The 22,923-nt window shown below is 50.8% G+C and overlaps 1 protein-coding gene across 2 annotated transcripts in view; it reads right to left on the reverse strand.

Moving 5' to 3' along the window:
* Positions 1 to 1,387: 1,387 nt before the first annotated feature.
* PER2 (period circadian regulator 2) overlaps positions 1,388 to 22,923 on the reverse strand; it is a 40,601-nt gene continuing 19,065 nt past the window's right edge. Inside the window, exons 9-23 of one of the 2 annotated variants that reach the window (XM_053596520.1) lie at positions 20,917 to 20,995; positions 18,777 to 18,883; positions 18,077 to 18,230; positions 17,687 to 17,795; positions 16,868 to 16,990; positions 16,330 to 16,414; positions 15,145 to 15,307; positions 14,937 to 15,058; positions 13,997 to 14,161; positions 12,359 to 12,613; positions 9,533 to 10,320; positions 8,164 to 8,347; positions 7,278 to 7,470; positions 6,181 to 6,331; positions 1,388 to 3,810 (exon numbers count right to left, since the gene is read on the reverse strand). In XM_053596520.1, the coding sequence (XP_053452495.1) occupies positions 3,661 to 3,810; positions 6,181 to 6,331; positions 7,278 to 7,470; positions 8,164 to 8,347; positions 9,533 to 10,320; positions 12,359 to 12,613; positions 13,997 to 14,161; positions 14,937 to 15,058; positions 15,145 to 15,307; positions 16,330 to 16,414; positions 16,868 to 16,990; positions 17,687 to 17,795; positions 18,077 to 18,230; positions 18,777 to 18,883; positions 20,917 to 20,995 (2,828 nt within the window). In that variant the 3' untranslated portion in view covers positions 1,388 to 3,660. Of the gene's footprint in view, positions 3,811 to 6,180; positions 6,332 to 7,277; positions 7,471 to 8,163; positions 8,351 to 9,532; positions 10,321 to 12,358; positions 12,614 to 13,996; positions 14,162 to 14,936; positions 15,059 to 15,144; positions 15,308 to 16,329; positions 16,415 to 16,867; positions 16,991 to 17,686; positions 17,796 to 18,076; positions 18,231 to 18,776; positions 18,884 to 20,916; positions 20,996 to 22,923 lie in introns of both variants that reach the window. The other variant, XM_053596518.1, reaches the window with a different exon arrangement.

Below are 22,923 nucleotides of genomic sequence, written 5' to 3' on the forward strand. Positions count from 1 at the left end.
AGGAGGCTGAGACAAGAGAATCGCCTAAGCCCAAGAGCTGGAGGTTGCTGTGAGCTGTGATGCTACAGCATTCTACCAAGGGCAACAAAGTAAAACTCTGTCTCTAAAAATAAATAAATAAATAAATATGAAGTGAAAGTTGCCCAAGGTCCCATCTGCAAAGTCAGCTTCAATTTCCCTTAGTAGTCCATTGGCTGACTGACTCGGTCTTTTTGTCCCTGGCCACCATATCTTGGGGCCACAAAGCCTTCCCGCCTTCTTTTGCACAGCTTGCCCTAGCTGACACTTCCTGCCATTTGTCCCTTGAGCCAATCTTGCCTTCAAAGTTTGCCTGAGCACAGACTTCCTGAGCATTTGGGCACTTTGATCCCCCCAGAGCCAGAAATAGAGGCCAGGAGAGGCTGGGCAGGGCCATGATTGCCACGGAGGGACCGGTTTGCAGCAGGGGTGGCAAGCCATAAATCCCTGGGGGAACAAAAGCAGCAGCCAGCCTGAAGTCATCCAGGCTCCTTGTGGACAGTCTGGCCAGGAGACTTAGAAAATCTCCTTTTGGTTTGGAAATAAAGGAGGGAGCCACTCTTGGGGTTATAAGGTAAGTAGAAAAGCAATTAGGCGTCTCCAGAGGCACTCAGAAGTCCAGTGAAATAACCACAGCTGGCCATTTAGGGCAGACTACTGAGGCCCCTGTCCTCCCAAGGAGGACAATGCCTTTTGTCCCCTATCAGCACTTGGAGCTAGGGAGCCAGGCCAGGGGGCTGCACAGAGAGCGTCTAGGAGGCTGGGCATTGGGTCTGGGACCCATTCACCTCTCTGTTCCAACTCCCAAGATCCGCCTTTGAAAACTAGGAGGGGGCAGGCTCTTCAGGCCTCCACTCTCTACGTCTCTCAAGACTTCATTGCTGTGGCAAGAAGAGGGAGAAGGGGGACAGTGCCACGTTGCCTGTATGATCCCTGATGGGGACACTGGGCCTTTCTGGTAGATCATCCTTCTGACTCCCTGCCTTCAGCCTGGAGGCCAGAACACAGCCAGCCAGCCCGAATGAGCCAGATGTGCAGGGGCAGGAGGAAGAGAAGGGAACAGAGTGGGTGCTGGGGTCAGAGTCCCGGAGCTCTAAGGGTGTAGCCAGGAGGCAGATCCCTCAATTTGCAAGAGAAAAGACTGTGGGGGTAGTTATACAATCACATTTGCATTATAGACGGTCACTCTCTCCCACACCCAGAAAGGGGATCAGAAGGAGGCAAACTGTACCAGGGAGGCCATCAGGAGGCATTTGGCAGTGAAGATTCCCAAATGCAGAATTTCTGCAGCTCACTTTAAAAAAGAAACATCTTTTGATAATCTTTGATCTCTATTCAGGTTTTCCTGTATTAAAAATACATACAACTCAAATTAAAAATATACTTGCTTTATTTACCAATTTTCTAAAAGGCAAAAAGGTCATAAAAAGACACAAGCAGTCAAACAAATATATTGCACTGAGTGAAGAAAGTTTGGTTTGTACACGAACAAACCACTTGTTTGGCAAGGCTCAACAAATCATTGCACAAACTCTGAGAGCTTATTTACATATCCTTTCAGGAATATATTAAAAAGAAGGCTCAGTTTAAAATAGAGAAAAAGTTTTTATAACACCTGTGAAAGCACACATACTAAGGAAAATAATTACTCGATGCTTGGCATCATGTAAACAAAATCACAAAATGATCAAGTCAACTTCTCAGCGCGTGAAGCTACACAATTAATGACCAAAGAATATATATTAAATGATAAAATAATGCTGAGGGTAAACATTCATAGCAGTAGAGTGAGTTTTGGCAGTTCTGTACTTAGGCAACACACCCGTAACCTTAGATTATCACCTATTCTCTTACCATCTGACTTTAGAGGCAGAAAGCAGTTTGTAACATCTAATTTCCATAAAACATATAGATTATAACCTTATCCTGAGTATCTGAAGGTGATACTACTTTGTAAATTAAAAAATAAAAGTGTTCCTTTAATAAGACTAACATTCAAGCATAAGATGGTTTTACTATGAAAACCAGTTGGAGTATAAGGACAGTTCCCCTTTCTTGTAGCCACTTCCTCATCAAAGAACAAGGCAAACCCTGCTTCCTTTTAAGCTTCATAGCATTGGTCCAATTTTAAGTCAATTGTTTTACTAGTGATAATTTCAGTCACACCAGGGATCATTATTAAATTTCCCAAAGTCTTTGGGACATATGATGCAACATCAGGTTCTGTAAAAAGTTAGGCAGATTGAACTTGCTTTTCCCCAAGTGTCTAAAGCTGTGAAAGTTTGTATGGTGCTGGCAGAGCTGTGGTGCTGCACCCAGTGAGACTGGGCTCCTGAAGAGAGTGAGGGCCTGCACCCAGCCCAGGTGCAGTGGGCGAAGTGAGCACTGCACCCCAACAGCGCAGATGCAGCTGGAAGCTGTGGGGACACACCTCACGGTGGTGGCAGCAGCTCTCTGCCAAAAGACAACCTAACACCACTGGGCTCTAAGCATGTTGGTCAAGGCCTCATTTGCAGGGGAAAGTCACCGTATGACTGGTAACATACTTTTATACACATATTGTCCATCACAGCCTGAAAAGGGGAGACAGGAACAATATGGAAACACACAGAGGGTCTGGTGTGCGTTAATCTGGTGGAGCTGGTCACATAAACCAACCAGGCTCCTTTAGTCCAAAGCAAATGCTTCAACTTTGTTCACTACAAACAAAAGCGACATCAGATTGAAATACCCACCACTACAGTGCCCGAAGCTGATGGTTTGCCACAGTATGCTTCATACCATTTAATGCAAAGTATTTGGAAATAAAATTAAGAGAAGCTTAATTTTCCACTTGGTATGTTAAAAGGAAAATCTAGCTCAACTAAATTAAAATTTAGATAAAAAGCAGCCCCCAAAAGAGGGCAGAATTTGATCTGATCAAACACATCCTGGGAAAGCTCCAGAAGGCCACAGCCCTAAGCCTGGAGTCCTATGTGGCATCCTGGGCATTTGTCATAGCCTGGCAGGTGCCTTGGGATGACCCAGAAGTGGCCAGTGGGGCACCAGACAGGGACTCATCACAGGCGACCGACTTCTGAGAGCCAGGCAGCTTTTCTGACACTCACAAATAGTTTCACTCTTTCTCAAGTTAAATAACAAATAAAATCTCTTCCCCCATCCCATGAAACTCCTTATTTATATTTTAAATATAAAAATGCTCTTCTTCTGGGAGGTGCCTGTGGCTCACTGGGTAGGGCACCAGCCCCATATACCAAGGGTGAAGGGTTTGAACCCGGCCCTGGCCAAACTGCAACAAAAAAATAGCTGGGTGTTGTGGCGGGTGCCTGTAGTCCCAGTTACTTGGGAGGCTGAGGCAAGAGAATCGCCTAAGCCCAGGAGTTGGAGGTTACTGTGAGCCGTGAAGCCACGGCACTCTACTAAGGGTGATAAAGTGAGACTCTGTCTCACAAAAAAAAGGCTCTTCTTCCCCAACCTTTCCCACCCTCCACAGTTTTAAGTCACCCCTTCAGAAAACTATGATATTTTTCTAAAACAAAAAAAGCAACATAAGTATGTGTCCATTTCATTAGAAACAAAGATTCTTTCCCGTCTTCTAAGCACCATCTAATGTAGATCATTGGCTGTCGGGTGGGGGCAGGGTTATGTCTGTTCTTCATTCTTGTGACTCAAGGGGAGTCCATTTTCCACTTCTTTGGTGTCTGAAACTTCGCTTTGTCCCAGAGAAGGAATATCTTCCTCATATGTCACACAAATATTGCCTTTTTCCTTGTTTTCACAATAAACACATTCCTTAAAAGAAAAAATATAAAATCAGTAATAACCATGAGATCAGAGACTGCCATCACAAAAATGTTTAAGTCGTAAGTGACCAGGTGTCAGCATAAGGCTGCCAACAAGGACAAAAAGCCCCGCTGCAGGGAGATGAAGTTCCAGTAGAGGAGATGGGACAATAACCTAGATAGGAAGGGTTCTGTGCTATACTCAGGAAGGAAAAGCACTGTGCTGACGTGGAACGGCACGCACACAACTATGTGCAGAGGACAGCTGTGATTTTAACTGGACATTCAGAATATACCACAGGAAAGGTGATGCTGTGCTTTTGAAACACATTCACACATTCTTGTTTTTTTGTTGTTGTTGTTATTGAGACAAGAGTCTCAAGGTGTCACCCTGAGTAGAGTGCCGTGGCTTCATAGGTCACAGCAACCTCCAACTTAGGATTGAGTGATCTTCTTGCCTATTTTTCTATTTTTGGTAGAGATGGGGTCTTGCTTTCACTCACGCTGGTCTTGAACTAGTGAGTTCAAGCAATCCACCCGCCTTGGCCTCCCAGAGTGCTATGATTACAGGCGTGAGTCACCTTGCTCGGCCCACATCCACACATTATGTGCTGTTCCTTCCTCCTGCCCTCCCCTTAAGCCTGGGCTGGACTTAGAAGTTAGTCTGTCACAAAGATGATGTCATTTCCTCTAACAGCGCCTGCTTTCTGCTCCTAGGTCATAAGAGGCACTGGGCTTCTTCTTGCTCACTGGGGAAGTCATCTGCCATGTCATGAGGACATCCAGGCTGTCCTATGAAGAAGTGCCCATGGCAAGGAAGTGAGGCCTCTTGCCACAGCATGATGGGCCTGCAGTGAGAGTCTGTGGAAGCTGGTCCACCAGCCTTCAGATGACAGAAGCCTCAGCCAATAGCTCACCTTTAACCTCATGGGAGACCCTGTGTCAGAACCACCAGCTAGGCTGCCCTCAGATTCCTGGGGCCCACGAACTGTGAGATAATAAGTTTTGTTGTTTCAAGCCACTAAGTGTTGGGGCATCGCCTGTGCAGCAGTGGCTCAGTGGTCAGCGGCACCTGAAAGACGTGCATGGAGCTGGTGTGAGCTACACACACAGCTGAGAGAAGAGGGTTTCAGGCAGACGGAAGGGCAGGTGTAAAGATCCTGCGGCCGCAGGCTGTCGAACGGGAGAGGAGAGTGTGGGGCAGAGACAAGGCAGACGGAGGAGAGCAGTGAGCAGGGCAGACCGAATGGCCCTGTGACCATTTATTCTGAGGAAGTGGGGCAGCGCTGGAAGGGGTCTGAGTTGTGGGTGACATGGTTTGACTTCAGGGGACGTGGGGAATACTGAACGCAGCTTGAGCTACACTGATACCTGGGCCAGCATCCTCGTGATTTGGACATGGGTGGTGGTGCTAGAGGTGAGAAGTGGCTGCTCTGTGCACCTAAAAGGTCGAGCCTGAAGTTTATTAATGCATGGGAGGGGACTGCGACAAGGAGGGTCCAGGACAATTCCAGCGTCTGTGGCCTGAGCAAGAAGGATGCAGTTACTCTTGAGTGAGGTGGACAAGAGGTGGAGGAGCTGGTTCTCTCTGAAGATAGTGAGGAGCTCGGTTCTGAACACAATAAGCTGGACAGAAGGCTGGCCAGCAGGTGGATGCTAGGGAATCTCCACACACGGATGCTATTACATTTCGAGTCTACAGGCAAGAGGTGGTAACTGGAGGGAGTGCATACAGAACAGAGGTACAGACCAAGGAGGGAACCAGGGGGTCAGAGCAGAGAGCCCAGAGAGCAGCCCGAGGCCAAGGGGAGACAGAACTCCAAAGAGTGAGCCACTAAATGTGTGCTACTAAATGTCCCCCAGGACAGGACAGAGAAATGACAGTGCAGCTGTCGGAGGACCTTGACAAGAACAGCTTCCATAGTGTGGCAGGGTAAAACCGCCTGGAAGTGAGTGGGAGAGGAGGCCTGGCATGCACCCATCTGGGGACCTGCAGGGCAGCTAGAGGGACAGCCCCATGAGTGTGATGGCAGAAATGTGGTGTCACCACTATTGCTTAATGGTCTCTATGCATACTGAGAGATTATGACAGGCGAGGTCTTGTAGTTTTTTGAAAATAGAAAACAGAATTGAGCAAAGGAAAAAACATTCAGGTTTCAGCAGGGGATTGAGATTAGATTTTCCACCCTCTGCAGAAACAGTGTGAAGCCATTGGAGTAAGGCTTTTTCCAGGCAGACTTCCTGGCCTTGCAGTACCTTTTTCTAAAATAAACTTTTGATGTTAGAAGTTTTAGATTTACAGAAAAGTTGCAAAGATAGTACAGGGAGTCCCCATCACAGGGCCTCCCAGGGCCACACAAGGATAGCGCACTGAGCTTACCGCCACGTCGAGGGCTGTGGGCAGGCCGCCCACACGCATCCATGGGTGGACCTCACCCAGCTCCTGCTTCTGACTCTCTGTGAACCGGGGCTGGAACTTCTGCACTAGTTTCAGCTTCTCTCTGTCCTCCTTCAAAACTGTTTCTAAATTCCTTCAAAAAATATTTAGAAACAGGTAAGCTTCAGAATGTTTTAAGGGTTTCTTTTTTTAAAAGACACACTCATTTTCTACCAACTCTTTCAGTATTAATCATGTAGTTTTAGATGATTTTGTTCATTTAGGATCAATTACCCTGTTTACAGTAACTTAATCTCCCTGGTAAGTAATCTGTAGTCTTTCCATTAAAATGACAATCTGGGTCTGGACTTAATTTTACTATCTTTTAACTTAGACGTGGGGCTGGGTACCTGCAGGGACGAATACCCTGGTTCTACACAAGTGTGGTTGATCTGAGAAATTCTTACCACTCAGAGGGCAGGCAAAGCAATCTTCCTCTGCCACCAGCCAACACCAGGCTGGGCTGAAGCTGCCTCAGAGATGGAGACCCAGCCTCCCGTAGCCAACCAGAGGCCTCAGGAGTTAATCCTTCCTTCCCTCTCTTCTTCCTTCCCTCCTGACCTCCCTTCCTCTCTCCCAGCTTCCCCTTCCAAGGCAGTGCTGCTCAAGCACTCAAGCTGAGCTCACATCTAGTTCCACAGAGCAGCCTGACCTGGAATCAGAGCCTGGACACAGATCCAGGGTCACTACCAAGCAGCCACCAGCCTTGGGCTGGTCATCTACCTTGACCTTTGACTTATTCAACTCTACAACACACAGTTGGAGACCTCATTTACCCCAAAAGGTTACTGGCCAGGGAGCAAAAGAGATGACTCTGGCACAAATGCTCCACCAGAGCTGAGCCCTCCCTCCTCGCAGGCCGCAGCACGCCACTCCACTGGGCTCCCAGGACCTTAGCGTCGCCCTGATGGAAGCCTGCCTCTCTCTGCTGCATGCAGCTCCAACTGCGTCTTTCACAGCAGTGTCCTACCCTATCCTGTTGTTCTGGGGAGCTCCTAAGCCCATCCTCCCTGGTTCCTAGGAAGAGGCCAAGTGGATACCGGGCTGGCAGCTGGTACGTCATCATGACGCTGTCGTCCGTGTCTGCCATCAGCAGCCAGATGGGATCCTGCAGGACACACTTGAGGAGGTGCTCGCTGCCTTCCACACCTGAGTTCAGCTTTGCTCTGTGATTATTCTCTGAAGAGTCAATGCTTCCAAAATATTTGCTGGTGTGACTTGTGTCACTACTGCCTTTAAAAAGAACATGACAATTTTAGGACTGAAGAACTTTAATAGGTAATGAGCATCTTGTGTTGGTGGGTTTTCCCCTTCTCTTCCCAATTCTGCAGTGGTCTGGGTATCAGAAAACGGAATATCCGTTAGTATCACAGAGGTGGTTCTTTCCTGCATAGGCCTCGAGAAGCTCAGGTGAAGCTGTGCCCTGGAAACCTGGGTCCCTCTCTCCCAAGCTCTGTGTCTGCAGACTCAGAGCAGAGAAGAGTGATAGCCTGGAGCACTCTGCAGCCAGCCTTGCTTGAGCAGAGATGCCTGCCAGCGAGGGTGGGTGGAAGGAAGCCTTGCTCCAGGAAAGGAGGGAGCTTAGATTTTGGACAGCGTGTGCATTTCTGGTTCTCACTGTGGCTCCAGACCCCACTTGGGAGATCCCAGTCAGTGACGGGTTGCAGGTGGCCACAGCCTATGTTCCTACAAGTGGAACTAGCTCAGGAAGATAAACCACCCCCTAGAGAGTCCGAGGGACAGTCCCACAAGGGGCTGCAGGTGTGGCCTGCAGTGACATGGAAATCAGAAGCAAACAGGTGGGCTATGGACTCCCAGCTTGCTCGGGAGTGTGTGTGTGTGGACCTCACGGGCTCTGGGCTGTTCCGGGAGCTCAGTGCTCCTCCCAGAGAAGACACATGCCCACTTCCCCCGGGATCCACATACCTGCCGCGCTGCGGGAAGCATTGCCCCCCAGCGAGCTGGAGCCCAGTGAGTCGGAGGTGGCTGAGGCTGCGCTTCCAGACAGGGCTGAGCCTGAGGCTGAGCAGAGGTCTTCGTTCAATAGGAGGTTCAGCAGGTCGCTGGACGTGGAGAGGGCATCGCTGTTCTGGGCCTCTGAGGACTCGTGCTGCTTCAGGGACAGGGAGGAGAAGATACGGCTGTTCAGGGTGCTCGGTCACAACACAGCACACGGGGCCAGGAGAGCAGACTGCACAGTGAGCACTCTGCCGTGCGCTGTGAATAGAATCTAGTCACGTCTGATCTCAGGAGGCACCCTGGAGCCTGTCGTCCTTGGTGCCTTCCTCCTGCACAGCAGTGTGGGATTGGGAGAGTGCCTCACATAGCACCCCAGGCCTTCCCCTTGGGAGGGGGGCTCTGTACTCCCAATGGGGGCTGCCTTGTGACTGAGGGTAGGTTTGGCCTAGAGAGCATCCCTGATCCTGTGGGTCTAGGACCCCAGCAACAGGAATCAGGAGCTAGGGGGGTGCGCTGGGAGAACCAATATGTTTCCCAAGGGGCCCTCAACCCTCAGACAAAGGAGGGGACCCTTCCAGACAGCACCCCCCCCACAAGGGCCTATGGGTTGCACTTTGGATAATGCTGCTACACATCCAAACGCATTTGGAAACACACAGGTGCTTGATTGAAAAAGAAATTACAATTTCATAATCTGATTAAGAACCCCACACCTGTGTCCCTAAGGCTTCAGGGGGTGGAAACCAGGGTAACCGGTTCAGGACTATGGAAGCATACCCATTCCCTGAGCACCTGAGCCAGCTGGCACTGCCCTCTGGAGAGTCTTAGTTCCTTCATTTAACTGGTTGTGGTTTATCTTTAAAGAGTCATTTAAAAAGTTGAGGCCCATAGGTGAGTGCAGTGGTCTGTGCCTGTAGTCCTAGCTACAGGGGAGGCTAAGGCAGGAGGACCACTTGAGACCAGTTCAAGACCAGCTGGGCAACATAGCAAGACCCTCATCTCAAAAATAAAAAAAATTGAGGTCCATAAGTACTTTAACACGTCACTTTTTAGAATTCTACATTTATCTACATCTGTCATCTTTCATTCCTACCGCAAGACGGTAAAAAGCTCCGAAAAATCTGATGGGATCATTTTAACTAGGAAACACTACTTTCTGGCACATATAACTCCAAACTTCAAGGTGTTCAGTCCTGACATAACACACAGGGCCAAGCAGATCACATGGTCACGGGGACCTCAGCATAAAAGCCCGTGGCTGTGTACGGGAGCATGCAGCCTGTCATGTGTGCTATTTGCAGCCTACTTTGGGGAAAGAGCATCAGGAAATCCTTACAGGCAGAGAAGCCTTTGGCTGTCGGTTCTGAGAGGTGCCAGGTTTGCAGTCCGGCCCCGCAGCTGCTATCCCTGTGGCTCCCACTGTCCCCACAGTCCCAGTGCCACTCTCAGGAGTCTCCTCTAGCTGCAGCAGGTTGAGCTGCAGGGGCGAGCTGCCACGGGACTGGAAGAGTGGTGGGGAGGCCCGGCCTACAGCCAATGGTGGGGTGGCTGGGGTGGCTGGACAAGTGCATGGTTGTCTGAGAGTAGAGGTCTGGCCTGGGAACTTGGGCTGTGAGGGAGGGCTCATCTCGGTCACAAGCGTGGGATGGCCGGGGAAGTGAGGGTGGCCAGGGAAGAAGGCCTGTGGCAGGCTTGAGGGCCCCGGGGGGAAGGAGTAGCTGGGTAGCACAAAAGCCACAACAGGGGCCAAGGGTGCAGGGAAGGGTGGGGACTGGACTGCAAACTGGTTCTGGGCGTCCATGGGCACAGTGGGCACCGTGAAGCTGGAGTGAGGAGCTGCAGGTGGGGCTGCCAGCGTCCCTGCTGCTGGAAACACAGGCAGGGAGAAAGTGGGCACTGGAGCAGGACAGGGCACGGCAGGGCAGCTGGCCTGGGATGTGTCCGAAGGTGACCAGGCAGTGGCATTCAGGCCTAAGAGTGGGGGCCGGGGGAGCACGGGACCCCCAGACCCGGTGCTGTCAGAGGAGTCTCGAGGCTTGACCCGTTTGGACTTCAGTTTTCTGTTTTTTCCAGTTTTTTTCCAAGATGAATCTATTCCGGAAGTGTTTCTTAGTCCAGAGGCAGCTAAAAGATGGAAAAACCACCTGACTTAAAATCTTAGAGACACAAATCTCAAAACCCTAAAGCCACCTCTTAGTTCAACAGTCCTGTGTTCTCAAATGCCAGCCCAGGGGTCTACCTGATGGTCTTCCCTGATCCTTGGTAAAGTGAGAAAAATCAGGGAAAATGTTAGGCTTTCCACGGAACTAAACTGAGCCAATTGAAGGACAGCCCTTAATCATAGGATCACACTCTTTCTTTTCTTCTGGTATTAAAATTTCTTTTCTTTTATGAAATGCTAACATAAGAAGTAGTATTAAAAAGGTAAAAAGGGCCAGGCATGGTGGCTCATGCCTGTAATCCCAGCACTCTGGGAGGGCAAGGTGGGTGGATTGCCTGAGCTTAGGAATGAGACACATCTCTACTAAAAATAGAAAAACTAGTTGGGCATGGTGATCAGCACCTGTTGTCCCAGCTACATAGGAGGCTGAGGCAGGAGGACTGCTTGAACTGAAGAGTTTGAGGTTGCTGTGGAGCTATAATGACACCAGGGCACTCTACCCAGGGTGACAGAGTGAGCTGTCTCAAAAATAAATAAATACATAAATAAAAAGGTTCTACTTTCATAAATAAATGAATAAGCAGGCCAGTCCCCACAGTTAACCAATATTTGAGTAAATAACTGCTGGTTTATGAAATCTGTCGGGCAGACCCACTGGCCTGGTCTAACGTCCCCATTTTTCTTTTTATAGGCTTTGTCACTACTGCTCCCTAAGAAGAGATGCTTCCTCTCCCTCCTGTCAAATCAAGTCTAAGTGCAGCAGCAGGGGGACACCTGCTTCCGGAACCACATTCTCCTCTCAGTGACAAGTGCTGCTGGGGACGACAGACTTTCTTCAGGAGCATATAGGGACTCAACTGGTAACTCAGTTCTTTCTTCAGGAGGATATAAGGGACTCTGGGTGTCTCCCAAGGTGGGGGGTCCAGGGAGCCTTAGTTCCTCTCGCATCTCACAGAGTAACTTGGGGCTCTGTAGCAGGTGTGCAGGGTCATCTGTCAACTGTGCCAAGGAGTCCCCTGCCTTTGTGACATGCTGAAGGCAAACTGCTATGTGACTGGAAGTTTCGCAATTCAGCCTCTCTACCTGGTGTTCTTCCTATAAGAAGTCCCCCACTGGGACGAGTGGCTAAAGCACTGACTCCTGGGATAACACATCCAGGCCTGGCAGGGCTGGAGAGAGCACATTTTTCTAATTTCTATGGAAATTCCCTGCAGGTTGGCAGTAATCCTGAGTCCGTAGAAGATGGAAAGAAAGAAAAGAGTGGAAAAGACTAATCCTTAATAAGGTTGTAGGATTCTTTAATTTCTTAGGCATTCTCTTCAGTGTCTGCCCAGAGACCCGGGGAGCTGGGTCCTTATGGCTCACTAGCTCCAATCCCTGCCCCAGTGACTCAGGGAGCTAAGGAAGGTATAGCCCATCTGACCGACACAGGCCTGGTCTGTGGGGTATGGGAAGGTACTAGAGCACAGGAGCCAGGATCGTGGACCAGAAGAGGAGAGAAGAAGCTAGTTTACTCTACTTCGTCCCCCCAGATGCTCTTGGCTTAAAGAGCAGCTTCACATGCTATGAACTCTGCTCCATTTTGGAGTTGGCAGCCCAGCCCTAAGGAGCCCAACACCAAGTGCCTATCCTCTGAGGGTCTTGTCAATGTGGGCAGATGGCAGTGGGACCCTGCCTAACACAATTCTATAGGCAGCAGATGTAGGACCCACAGCAGCAATGGCCGCTAGCCCAGACCCTGCACTCCACAGGGGCCAGCCTGGGCCAGCAGCCGGTGTCTACACTACTATAACCCATGGGACATGAGGTTACATCCTGAGAGCCCTCACCAGGCTATGAGGTTACAGCAGCAGATTGCAGTGCTAGTGAAGATCTAATAGCTGTCTTACAAATTAATGCCTTCAAAATCCCAACATTTCACATTTCAAAACCCCCTGGATTCAGTACCATTAGGAATAAAGTTTTTAAAAGCCCATCTTTAATTCAGGTATCATTACTTACTTTGTTCACTCAACTGCCCCTTGGATCTTTCTTGTAAGTAATAATGGCAGTGAGATTGGAAAATATTGAGTTTCCTTATTTCCTTGAACTTTTGCAGGAAGCTCTGCTCCTCCTTCTGGGTGTGCGCAGCGAGCACTTCCTTGGTGAGGCCAAGCTTCTTGAAGGGCTCCTTTTCCTGGCTGAGGCCACAAGGCAGGGCAGGGCTCACCAGGCAGTCCAGGGACTCAGGCCCGCTCACAGAATCTTCCACCATCTCTGTAATACAAAACAGGCCTCTGAGCTGCATGCCCTTTGCTTTAAAATTATTATTCCCTGCCTTGGCGCCTGTATCTCAAGAGGCTAGGGTGTCAGCTGCATACACCAGAGCTGGTGGGTTCGAATCTAGCCTGGGCCTGCCAAACAACGACAACTACAACCAAAACATAGTTGGGCGTTGTGGCGGGCGCCTGTAGTCCCAGCTACTTGGGAGGCTAAGGCAAGAGAATCGCTAAACCCAAGAGTTGGAGGTTGCTGTGAGCTGTGACGCCACAGCACTCTACCTAGGGTGACAGCTTGAGGCTCTGTCTCAAAAAAAAAAAAAAATTATTATTCCCTTTTTTGAAAATGGGTCTTATCACTCTGTCCGGGTCTGTTGTCTAGGCTGGAATGCAATGGCACCATCACAGCTCACTGCAGCCTCAAACTCCTGGGCTCAAGTGATCCTCCCAACCTCAGCCTCCCAAGTAGCTGGGACTACATGTACCCACTACTTATGAACAAGACAAATCACTCACATGTAAAATCACTTAATGATGCTCAAGGCATGAGGATGAAATTCACGATATCTCTGTTTAGCTTTCTGAGAAAGTTCACAGTAAAAGGTAAAAACAGCAGATGAAAGGCCTGTTGCAGGCGGGCACAAAGCCCAGCGGCTGAGCGGGCTGCAGTGCAGGGAACCTGAAGGCTCATTCCTAGGCTGTCCTCAGCTCTTAGAACACAACAAAGGCCACATCTATTTGTCCTTCTGGGCTCAGGACCATGCACAGTGGCAGTGCACATCCTGTGGGACTGTGGGGCAGATAGGACAGGGGCCAAGTGGGGCCCACTGACCATCTTTCAAGGCAGGATTTGGGTACATGCACTTTTTTCCTCATCATCTCCCTAAAATGAAATGAATTCTGGATTCATTTTAATCACACAATTCTGAAGAACAAGACGACTCAGCCACTAAGCTGCAAGACTTGTTCCAGGTTCTGTATGTAAACAGAGAGGGCTAATGGTCCCACCTTTTCCCAGGCTACCGAGTCTGGGCAGAGGAGAGGCCCCCCAGCCTCAACCAGAGAAGCCGGCTGTCCGGCAGCGCCCACCCAGGGGGCTCAGCCCTGCCCTCAGCCTTCCAGATCGATGGCAGAGCAGCTGGCTGCCACCAGGTGGTGCCATAGCACTGCGGGACAGCCCCGGGAGGCGCTTGGCCCCGCGGCTGCACCCTGCCTCTGTCTGCACTTCCCGAAACTGCATTTCCTGGAACCCGCTCATTGGGCGAAGGCAGGGTTCTTCTGCACTTAGATAACTTAAAGACAAACTTAAGATGGCAGCCCAATGTCTCCTTTCTATTTTTGAAATCAAATTGCTTTGTGATGGAAGGGCCCACAGTCATACCTAACTCCGGCTGGGGCTTTTTGTCCCCCACGTGGACGATGGTGCTGCTGTAGCTGCACTGGCTGGTGAGGGACACCACGCTCTCAGCCTTGCTGGGCAGAGCCAGCGAGGTGAGACGAGTTCTGACCTCCGTGTGGCCGTTCGCTTTGGAGGGCAACACTGCCTCTTCATAAGACAAGAAACACACACAAAAGCAGTTAAAACGAACGCTCAGGTAAGGAAGGCCACCTGTCCCGACAGTGCCCCACTCCCCAGTGACTGCAACCTGTCCCTCCCAGGCTGCTCACACCCGTCCCATAAATGCTCAGGCCGGGCATGATTTGTTCTCAGTGTCTATTCAAAGGAGAAAAGCGGAGAAGAGGAAATTCCAGGTGGGAATAGTTACACACGTAAACCCTGAGGCCCGGGGGAGGGGCCTCTGTCAGAGCGCTGAAGGACCAACAGTGACCCAGGCAGTGTCAGCCAGCCGCCTGCTCTCCTTCCCTGTGGGCCGGGGCAGGGACTGTCAGAGCTCAGCATGGCTAGTCCGTCTCCTGTGCTCCTTTCCACAATGCAATACTCTATTTCTGATGCCGGGAAGGACCTCTAACAGCATGTGTAATCTCTAAGCAGCCTGAGGCTAACGGGGCATTTCCATTTATATGCCAGGGTTCCTCTGAGATTCAGGGCAAAGGAAGCCCTAAAGTGGTAACTCAGGACAGCCCCACCGGGCTTCTGTTCTCATAGCCCAGGCTCCTAGATGAATGGTCATCCCCTGCAGCTTGTAAGGAGGTTGCTGACTTTGGACATAAACAGCCTACACCCTCATACTAGATCTACAGAAGCCACTCAGAATCGACATGGGAGGGAAGAAAGGCCATCAGGGTTGGAGACGGCATCTCATTCCATGGTGGAGGATTTCAGTTATCATACATTGAACAGCTCAGGAAAGAACAGATACCTCCAGCAGGCATGGGGCTGACTGTGGCCTTCCGCTTGTCGCTGGACCTCAGCGTGGGGATGTTGGCTGGGAACTCGCACTTCCGCTTCAGAGTGGTGGCCTCGCTGCAGCTCTCCAAGTACCTGTGTGAAGGGCGTGAGCAGTGCCATCTCACCAACGCAAGAGGCAGCGGGTGCGTGAGACGGGGGTGTCACAACCGCTGGGGTACCTGATGACACTGTCCAAGCAGCTGATCTGCTGGTAGGAGCAGGCGGGCTGGGTCCTGCAGGCCAGGTCCTCCGGCACACTGGCCTTGGAGACGCTGGCTCCTGAGCTGTCCTTCTCTGCAGCAGGTACAGCTTTCATCTGAGCTGAGGGACTACTTGGCACTTCTAAAAAAAAACCAAATAGTTCTTTCACTTAGTACTTTCCCCCAAAGACGACATACTCTGTAAAGCACTTTAATTCTACCTAAAGGTAAGGCTGGGGACCAATATGCTTCACAGGCATAGAAACTCAGTGACAGCCTAGTACCTGGCAACCAGCTGATGTGAGTGCTATGGTACCATCTGTGGAGGGACATTGTAGGGAGCTGTGACCCAGGCCTGGGCCTGCTTCTCACTGGGGTCCAGGCTGTCCCCCAGGTCAGGCACTCAGCAGTGGCAGAGGTTAGTTCTTGCATGGACGCCTAAGCCCGAGGGGCCAGTGAGACCTGAGTGCTTTATGTTCCTCCTGGGCAGAGCCAGTGTCACCAGTGAGTTCAGTGCACTGTGATGAGGGTTTGACTCTTGTCCTCACCACATACCGTACAGCACATGCTCCTCCCCAGAGGCCCTCGAATGCACAGCCACGTCCAGCTCATTAGTGTGTCCCAACATCCAGCACAAAGTCCAGCACACAGCACACACACAGGGCAGGCCAGAGTATGCTCTGGGCCCCCAGTCCCCATGGGAGGCTTCCCGTAGGAGGCAAGGTAGAGCAAGAGCACCCCCCCCAAGGACTGCCCACATGAGGAAAGCATGCAGGGCCGAGGGCACGGTGCAGCACGGGTGGGCCGTCCCCGCACAGTGGGGCTGACAGCCCCACCACACTGCTCTGAGGTGTGCCAGACACCAGGCAGACTCCATGTGTGGCTGAGTGTTAGCACATGGCCACACCTGGCCGCACCTGGCCAGGCCAGGTGCTATGGGCAGCAGCATTTGCTGAGTGAGGCCCATGCTTCCCTGGCCTCATCATGGGGGTCTGAATAGGGTGAACTGTGCCGAATCAGGAGGGACTGGATCACACTCGGGGGTGCATTCCCTGCCACCAGAGTAGCACGAATCCAGCCCCTCTGTTCACACGGCCATACTAAGTAAGCTCTGTTAAGGAAATGAATATATACATATGTGTGTGTGTGTATTCAACATTTTACCTGAACTGGACTTTTTCTTTTGTTCTCCAGGTTCATGAGAATAATGACTTTTGGTTTTGGTCCTGTTACTACTTTTACAAGTTTCCTTGAAGAAAAACAAAATGAACACGTTACTCCAGGAGGCACCTTAAGTCTGTCCCCACAGTGAGAGCAGAAGGTGGCAGGAATAATTCCAGATCCCCAGTGAATTCCGAATGAGGAGTCTGAGAGATGCACAGATCTGTAAAACTGACCTGACAACTCCCAAGAGCGATAACAAAAGCAAGGTAAAATGTCACGCCACATTTTCTCCCTTCTAACCCACTGTTAATCTTCACTTTTGCTTGTTTTGCCTGCTTTACATATGTTTCACGCAAATCTTCACCTAGTTTCTAGCTGCTTTGACTCTTAAAGAGATTTTAAAATGAGGCCCAAGTGGACAAAGTTTATAGAGTAGGCAGGAATAGCAGAGGTTGTAATGGCTTCAGTATCTGCCAAGGTCTCTGCTAACTCACGTTAGCAGACTCATTTCCTCAGGGAAGAGAAGGAGGGGACATACGGCTCTCTGGTGAGAGTCCTCGTGGCCGTTGCTGTCGCTGGAGGATGTCTGGCTCATGAGGTGCTCGTGGGACCCGTTGCTGCCCAGACTCCCGTAGCCACTGGAACCGCTGTGGGGGACAGGCTGGGGAGACAGCAGACAGTGCTGTGGACTTGGCCAGGGCCACCAAGCTCTCATAGAGCCACAGCTTATGGTAATCCTCCCAATCCCTGCCCCACAGAGGGGCCACCAACCTGTCCAAGGTCACATGGCAAGAACAAAGGGGGCTTAGGGTTGAGCCCTGAGGTCAAAGTCTCCAGAGGTGGACTTCTGGCCTCCACCCCAGTGCCCTGTCCCCAGATATGCAGTCACTGAGGAGACTCCACTCCAGAGGAATTGGTTCAACCCTCTCATCAAGGCATAGCTGTTAACACTCACCAGTCCATCGAGGGGTTTCAGAAACAAAGACTGATGCAAATAGTTTCCCACCACAGCCTATGGCAACTGAAAAGCAGAAACCTGCTCCCTGGAGCTGACTATGGTCACACTGGACTGGAAAAAGCTCTACACTAGCAGGAGGTCACTTGGGGGTGACAGGAAGAGCCCCTGTCAGAGCATGGGGTGTGGGTGTGGGCCTGGGTGCATCCTTGTAGCTGTGGTTCAGACACGAGGTCTACATATGAGGCTGGGAAAAGCCGAGGGTACATCGGACAGTCTTGGGTTGCACAGACCATGCCCAAACTGGCCCTTGGATGTTCAGAGAGGGACAGATGGAGCTGAGTAGATATGTCGGGGCCTAGGGGTGGGGGTCACAAGCAGGGCGTCAGGCCCTGCACCCACCTGCAGCAGCAGCCGGTGGATCTGCTCCGTGAGCTCCTGAATGCTGGGGCTTGGGGTCTTCTCCTCTGTGCATGGGTGTGCCGTGAACACGTCCTCATTCAAAGGGCCCCTGTGAGGTTACAACTCATCTTCTTAAGATGAGCCCTGTGCTGTGTGTCAGGCCCCCCCACCTCCCACCTGCAGCTCCCAGGCTGTCACCTGCCCACTCTGCCTGAAGGAGGTCCCTCCCACTGGGGCAGAGGGCAGGTCACCCCTTGCCTGTCTGCCCAGGGCTCCCCACCCGGAGGTGGCAGGAGGTGACTTTGGTCCTGGTCTCTCAGCCCCTCCCCACACCATCTGTGGGTGAAGCGAGGATGGCCCAGGACCCCACAGGAGAGCCAGAGTACTTACACCCTGACCTTGTGCCTCCCAATGATGAAGGAGATTTTCCTGCTCCACGGGTTGATGAAGCTGGACCAGCTGGTGTCCAGTGTGATGTACTCTCCATTCTGGGCCCGGAAGCGGATGGGGGAATAATCAAAAGGCTGCCCACCGGACTGCAGGACTAGGGGGGTGACAACAGTGTTCAGAGTGTGGACAGGAGCAAATGGCGTTCACAAGAGAGAAAAGACAAGTCAGGACACTCAGGTCTGGGTTCACTTGCAAATACCTCTTCAGAGCCACTGCTTTCAAACCCCCATTTTTGCTTTAAATTAAAACAAAGAGGTTGCTTCCCACAGGGGTTGTTTCCTGTCTGCTAGCGTGATGGCTGGGCCTGCTGAGGACATATGAAGTCCCTCCCGTGGCCTGGTTAGCACCTTCTGAGACACAGGTGAATAGGTCTCCCCCTTTCCTTCTGCCATTGAAGCCAACAATAAAAATGAGACTCCAAGGACTCAGGCCACAGCTGAGGGACTACTGGCCATGAAGGGGCTCCCAGGAGTTTACTCCACCTGGTGCTGATGATGCTAGGACCCAGATGGGAGGGGGGCACCCCACACGCTTGTCCTTAGCTGACATGACCTTCAGGGCTGGGCTGGTCTCAAGAAGAGGCCCTACTGCACACCAGCCCCTCCAAATGCTGGAGGGTTTCCAGGAGCAGGGGACTTACTCTTTTTGTGGACAGCCAGCATCAAGGGCCTGTCGCTGGGGTGAAGCTGCAGGAGCACAGGGGTCTCGATCAGGTCCTGAGGTAGGTAGCCCAGCAGGGGGACTGCCCTGCAAGGCAAGCAGACACATGCTGGGCACAGCTTCCAAACAGCAAGCAAGTCACCTCTAAGAACCTTCTTATTCATTGGAAAAAGGAGCTAGACCCCAAGTTCAAAAATCTGGGAGTTGGGCTAACAGAGACCGGCTTGTCTTTCAGTTTATTAGCAAATGCAGATTCCAGTGTCCTCATGAGTCCAAGACACCCAGTGAAGCTCCATTCCTTAGGGCTGTAAGTGCTTAGCTTTGTGCCTATTGCCTAAAAGAATAAATTGTGACAATGTTTTTGTTTTTCTTCTAAGATCTTCTTTTTTTGTGTCATTAATTCGTTTGGCCACAGGTGGCCTGGATGGATTTCTGTTTAATAAGCTTTGCCTAGGCCCTTGAAAACTCTTGCTGTGAGCCTCTTTTCCAGCTGGGGCCATTTTCCTTCACTTATTTCTTTAGCCACTGTGTGGAGTCAGTTTACTGTGGCTTCTCCAGGAGTTGTGGTGACTGGCGGGGCCTCTGCCCTCTGGCCCATGCCTGCTTGCAGAACTGTTACTGTGTTCCCACGAGTGGTCTTGCTGGCCCCCTGCATAGCCCACTCCCTGCCTTAGCCAAAGCCATCCTCCTCCTCCTCACACCCACACAGAAGCTTTCTCAGACTCTGCTGCTCCTGTGGTAGGACGCTCCCTCTGGGTCTAGATCAATATGCCCCTGCTCCCTGTGGTCCGGACCTTTCTCACTGGCTGGGCCTCATTCTTTGATTTTCTCCTTGTCTGAGGCACTCTTTCTCCAGGCTCCATGCTTGCCTTTAGACAGAATGTACAGAATGTTCCTGGCATTCTCCCCATCAAGGCTTGGCCGGAGGAGGAGGAGGAGGAAGAGGAAGAGGAGGGTGGGGGAGGAGCCCTGGCCACACTGGGGCTGAGCCCAGCTGCCTGCAGGGCTTTACCATGGAAAGCTCTACAGACCGCGTCACCCCCAGGGCCATGTGCACCTGCCCCCAACCTCCCTGTACAGACTGAGCTAGACGCCCGAGGGGTTTGTAGACAGTTCTTAGACCTTCACAGATGCAACTCTCAGGCCCCACATCATGGTCCTGAGTGGGCAGGGTAGGGTGCAGGAACTTGCATCTGGAAACTGTCTCTCTGGTAATTGTGCCACAAGTGTCTGGGAACACACCACAGCAACCTGGAGGTGACGGATTCCCATCTATCTAGAGCAGAATTTCCCTAGGAGGCTGCATGGCCTGACTACAGGGGTGGGGAGCTTGTGTCCCCGGACCAGGTACAGACAGTGGGGAGGCAACCTGGTCCATTTCAGGAAGCCCAGCATGCCAGTGCTTCTTGCCTCCTCCCCACTGCCAGTGGCCCACAGCACTCCCTATGTCTTCATGCCTCTGTGCAGGGACTGGGAGAAGGCACGTCAGTTGGGGCACCCTCAGGACCTGGTGCTGCTGAGTCTGGGTCATTCGCAACTGCTACGACATTCAGGGTGGGAGAACTCAGGGAGAGGGACCTGAGTGGGGCTCTGAGCAGAGGTACAGACAGGCCCTTGTCCCCTGGAGTAGCTTCTGGCCCACAGGCTGGAAGATGAGCTCTGCTGGGGTCCTGTCAATGGCACCTGCAGCTTCAATCCTAACCTGGCCCCAGGCTCATTACCCCTGCCTGTACCATCATTTACTCAAAAGGAGTTAAATGGACTCAATCAGAACAATCACCACCCTCCAAAAGGCCCCAATTACACTGTGATCATGTCTTAGCAAGTTTTTAGCATAACTTCATAATTATTTCATTGCTTATAAATAGTTAAACATTTTTGTCCATTATCATGTAATTATAAAACCAATATGAAGCCTTGACTTTAGCTAAATAGCTTTCATGTTAAAACATGAAAACTGCTTGAGCTTTGTTTAGTTATTATGAAGTAATTACCAAGATAATAAAATATCAAATTATCTTGAAAGGGAATCTGATGATAGGAAGAATGTAAAACTGATTCCAAGACAAGGGACAGCAGAGAGGCCGTGTAGGCAGAGGGGACCGGCCAGCAGAACCTACCTTTCGTCTATGTCCTGGAACAAACAATTTGGTGTGTGGGTGGTTGTAAAAATTCTCTTTTCAGGAGGAATTCTAGGAGCTGAAAGAACAGAATATTGCACACATTTCTGATTCTAAGAAATACATATTTAGTGTCATTATATTAAAACTTCTAGAAAACACCATATAGATTCAGAGTAATGGGTAGCTGAAGAAAATTTTTAAAAATTAAAACATGGACTTTGAAGAACCCATAGAGAGCAGGTGGCCCCTACACTGGTAACCACCAGCCAGCCCTCCCTACTTCCGTGTGGACTAGTTTTTTTTTTTGTAGAGACAGAGTCTCACTTTATGGCCCTCAGTAGAGTGCTGTGGCGTCACACAGCTCACAGCAACCTCCAGCTCCTGGGCTTAAGCGATTCTCTTGCCTCAGCCTCCCGAATATCTGGGACTACAGGCGCCCGCCACAACGCCCAGCTATTTTTTGGTTGCAATTTGGCCGGGGCCGGGTTTGAACCCACCATCCTTGGTATATGGGGCCGGCGTCCTACTCACTGAGCCACAGGTGCCGCCCCCATGTGGACTAGTTTTAATTTAGTAAACTAGGACTAAACAGACTTCTCTTAGCAAAATCCTGCTGGAAGGCTATTTCATAATTTTTAAGATGAAACAAGAACAATCTGAACAAATTACTTTTAGAAAAACGAGTCACATACTCAAAATGCTCAGCAAATGTCACTGTGTTGAAGAACTTCACAGTTTTTTTTTTTTTTTTAAGAGACAGAGTCTCATTTATCGCCCTCAGTAGAGTGCCATGGCATCACAGCTCACAGCAACCTCTAACTCCTGGGTTTTAGGCAATTCTTTTGCCTCAGCCTCCCAAGTAGCTGGGACTACAGGCGCCTGCCACAACGCCCGGCTATTTTTTTTGTTGCAGTTTGGCCGGGGCTGGGTTTGAACCCACCACCCTCAGTATATGGGGCCGGCACCCTACTCACTGAGCCACAGGTGCTGCCCAACTTCACAGTTTTTAAAGTGGGCAAAAGTAGTAATTTGCATAAAGGAAGTCACATGCCTCAAATGTTCCTCTATTATCAAATTCATGGATAAAACATTTGAAATTCCAAAACATTTCATGCTTCAAGGAGACTGATAATTTTCTAAATCCTTATTGGATATTTGCAGATACTCTGGACGTGAGGACCCATCAAACATCTTACAGGAAGTCACATACTTAAAACTTCACTTTTAAGAAGTGCTTTAAAAAAAAAAAAGACATCATTCTGAAATCATGTGACTTGCTCAGTAGTGCCCACGATTCCCGGCCAGGGATTGTGGCTAGTACAAGGACCGAGGTGTCACAAAGCAGTCTCAGGGGGATTACAAGAAGGACATGATCATGGTGGCACAGCGCCTGGGATCCTTTGGCTCCAGATTTTGTTTTGGAGACGGTGAGAGGCTGTGGGGCTAGTGGGACCAGGAGTCCCTGGCCAGGTGCGCTGCACGGTGACTGGGTTTCTACAAGGGAAGTTGGTGGGAACAGAGCCAGGCAAAGGAGACAGTGGAGCAAAGACTGGGGGTGGAGAAGATGCTGGGTACTCAGGGGCCATGGCTTATCAGTTGACTCATCCAGGGAAGCCAGCGCACATGTGGAAAGAAGGGAAGAAGTTAGGATGGGCCAAGGTAGGGAGGGAGGAGTGCCTGGCAGTTTATTTTTGGATGTGAGGGTGTTTGGGGTTGTGGAGCAGGCAGTGATATCACTGCCCTTCACCCTTGGAGGGGCCCAAGAGGCTGAGGCATTGGTGGGGGAGGGGACAAGGATGGGAGGGACTGGGGCTCTAGGCCTGTCAGGGCTGTTCTCACTTGCCAATGAAAGGCAAGAGAGAGAAGGGATTGCAGCAATGGTCTGGAACCCTGAACTTCCACTGGAGGGCCAGATGTCAGAGCAGGGATGTGCTGAGTCCCAACAAAGATGGAGATTGTGCCCACGGATGGGGCAGAGGCCAAGGCTGGAGAACTAGTGCCAGC

This window comes from Nycticebus coucang, chromosome 7, assembly GCF_027406575.1.
Source record: "Nycticebus coucang isolate mNycCou1 chromosome 7, mNycCou1.pri, whole genome shotgun sequence".
NCBI classification, from domain to species: Eukaryota; Metazoa; Chordata; class Mammalia; order Primates; family Lorisidae; genus Nycticebus; species Nycticebus coucang.